The 1306-nt window shown below is 35.5% G+C and overlaps 1 protein-coding gene across 1 annotated transcript; it reads left to right on the top strand.

Moving 5' to 3' along the window:
- Positions 1 to 242: 242 nt before the first annotated feature.
- LOC119592447 (protein O-linked-mannose beta-1,2-N-acetylglucosaminyltransferase 1-like) lies at positions 243 to 950 on the top strand. The gene is made up of 3 exons (XM_037941269.1): positions 243 to 313; positions 429 to 538; positions 761 to 950. Exons 1-3 carry the CDS (start codon positions 269 to 271, stop codon positions 930 to 932), a joined length of 327 nt encoding a protein of 108 aa, XP_037797197.1. The 5' UTR covers positions 243 to 268; the 3' UTR covers positions 933 to 950.
- Positions 951 to 1306: the final 356 nt, after the last annotated feature.

Genomic DNA, 1306 nt, shown 5'->3' on the forward strand with positions numbered 1-1306 from the left:
GTCAAATTTAATAACAGTGATGTAGCTGTAATAATTTAAACTTTTTCACACTATATTATATATCAGAGGATTACAATATGAATTGTTAAACATAAATCTACAGTATATTTGCTGAAAGCGAATTATAATGTAAGTTAAAGTTTCAGTTTCATAGTTTTATAAGATTTAGTATTTGTAAGTTGTTATTTATTAAAATAAGAAATGGAGTTATCATACGATCTGAAATTAAATGCGTGTTCAGGATGGACCGGTCGTTATCTTCATTACCATGGAAAGCAATGAACAGCATGGAACCTGGAGGAAGATTGCCAGTGTGAGTATCTCGCCAGTCCTGTCTGATGCCAGTTTAAAAGAGTAACTATTAGTTCTTATATGATGATATTTGCATGCAGGATGTACTGTGATCTCTACTCTGTCTCCTATTTCAGTGCCTCGGGGTTTGGCATTTGGACACTCGCTCGCATCACAGAGGCCTCTTCCGTCTCTCGTACTATGAAACAGAACTTTTTATTATAGGTTACCCCTTCAGTGACTATAGGTATGCCGAAAGCTTTCCCTTTTCATATAAATGGCAAACTAAATCAAATAATGAATTAAGGATGAATCTCCTGAACTGGCAAAAAGTTTTCATAAATTCATGTTGTAGAAGCAAACTTTAAATCTATTATACTATATGATGGGTACATTCAGTGAAGCAAAATGCTTGTACTTACATACATTTTGATTATTAGATGGACTGACGCAAAGTATATGCACACAGTTACCTGAAGCCATGGTGGATACATGTCATGCAGGAAGCGGACGAGAAAGAAGAAAACCTAATTATGGAGAGGACTCTGGATAATCGCCTGTGGTTCCGGCGTCCCGAGCTGGAGCGGTTTTCACCCTTCCTTCTGCTGCAGCGGAGCACGCCGGAGCCTGCTGTGGGATGAACTGACGACCCGATCGTAACGGATCGGATACAAGCTATTTCCTCATGCTTGTATCCCTTATGTCTGGTTTTGTTCGCTTTTCGTTTCTCGATATATCAAGCAAATACATAGGTATTTCTTTTATTTAGCTGATGCATTTGAATAAGATATCAAAAAAATCTTTTGTGTGTAAAATCATAAAACATATCACTCTCTTAGATAATTGCATATTTATTCTAAAGTGTAGTAAAATTGTGAATTAAAAGTGTCTGACTACTTAAATTGTGGTTATGAAAATAAATTAACCTGTGTGTATCTGAAACTACCTTTATATTTTACTTTCCACTTGACAATCATCACAAAAAAAATTTAAAGTAAAAGAATATAAAGCAAGG

This window comes from Penaeus monodon, chromosome 30 (genome assembly GCF_015228065.2).
Source record: "Penaeus monodon isolate SGIC_2016 chromosome 30, NSTDA_Pmon_1, whole genome shotgun sequence".
Taxonomy (NCBI): domain Eukaryota; kingdom Metazoa; phylum Arthropoda; class Malacostraca; order Decapoda; family Penaeidae; genus Penaeus; species Penaeus monodon.

Bases quoted from the DNA above. Each gene is read 5' to 3' on its own strand.
- LOC119592447 (XM_037941269.1), top strand. From the start codon at position 269: ATGGAAAGCAATGAACAGCATGGAACCTGGAGGAAGATTGCCAGT. The intron at 314-428 runs GTGAGTATCTCG...CTCCTATTTCAG, and splicing joins CCTGGAGGAAGATTGCCAGT to TGCCTCGGGGTTTGGCATTT. The intron at 539-760 runs GTATGCCGAAAG...ATATGCACACAG, and splicing joins TACCCCTTCAGTGACTATAG to TTACCTGAAGCCATGGTGGA.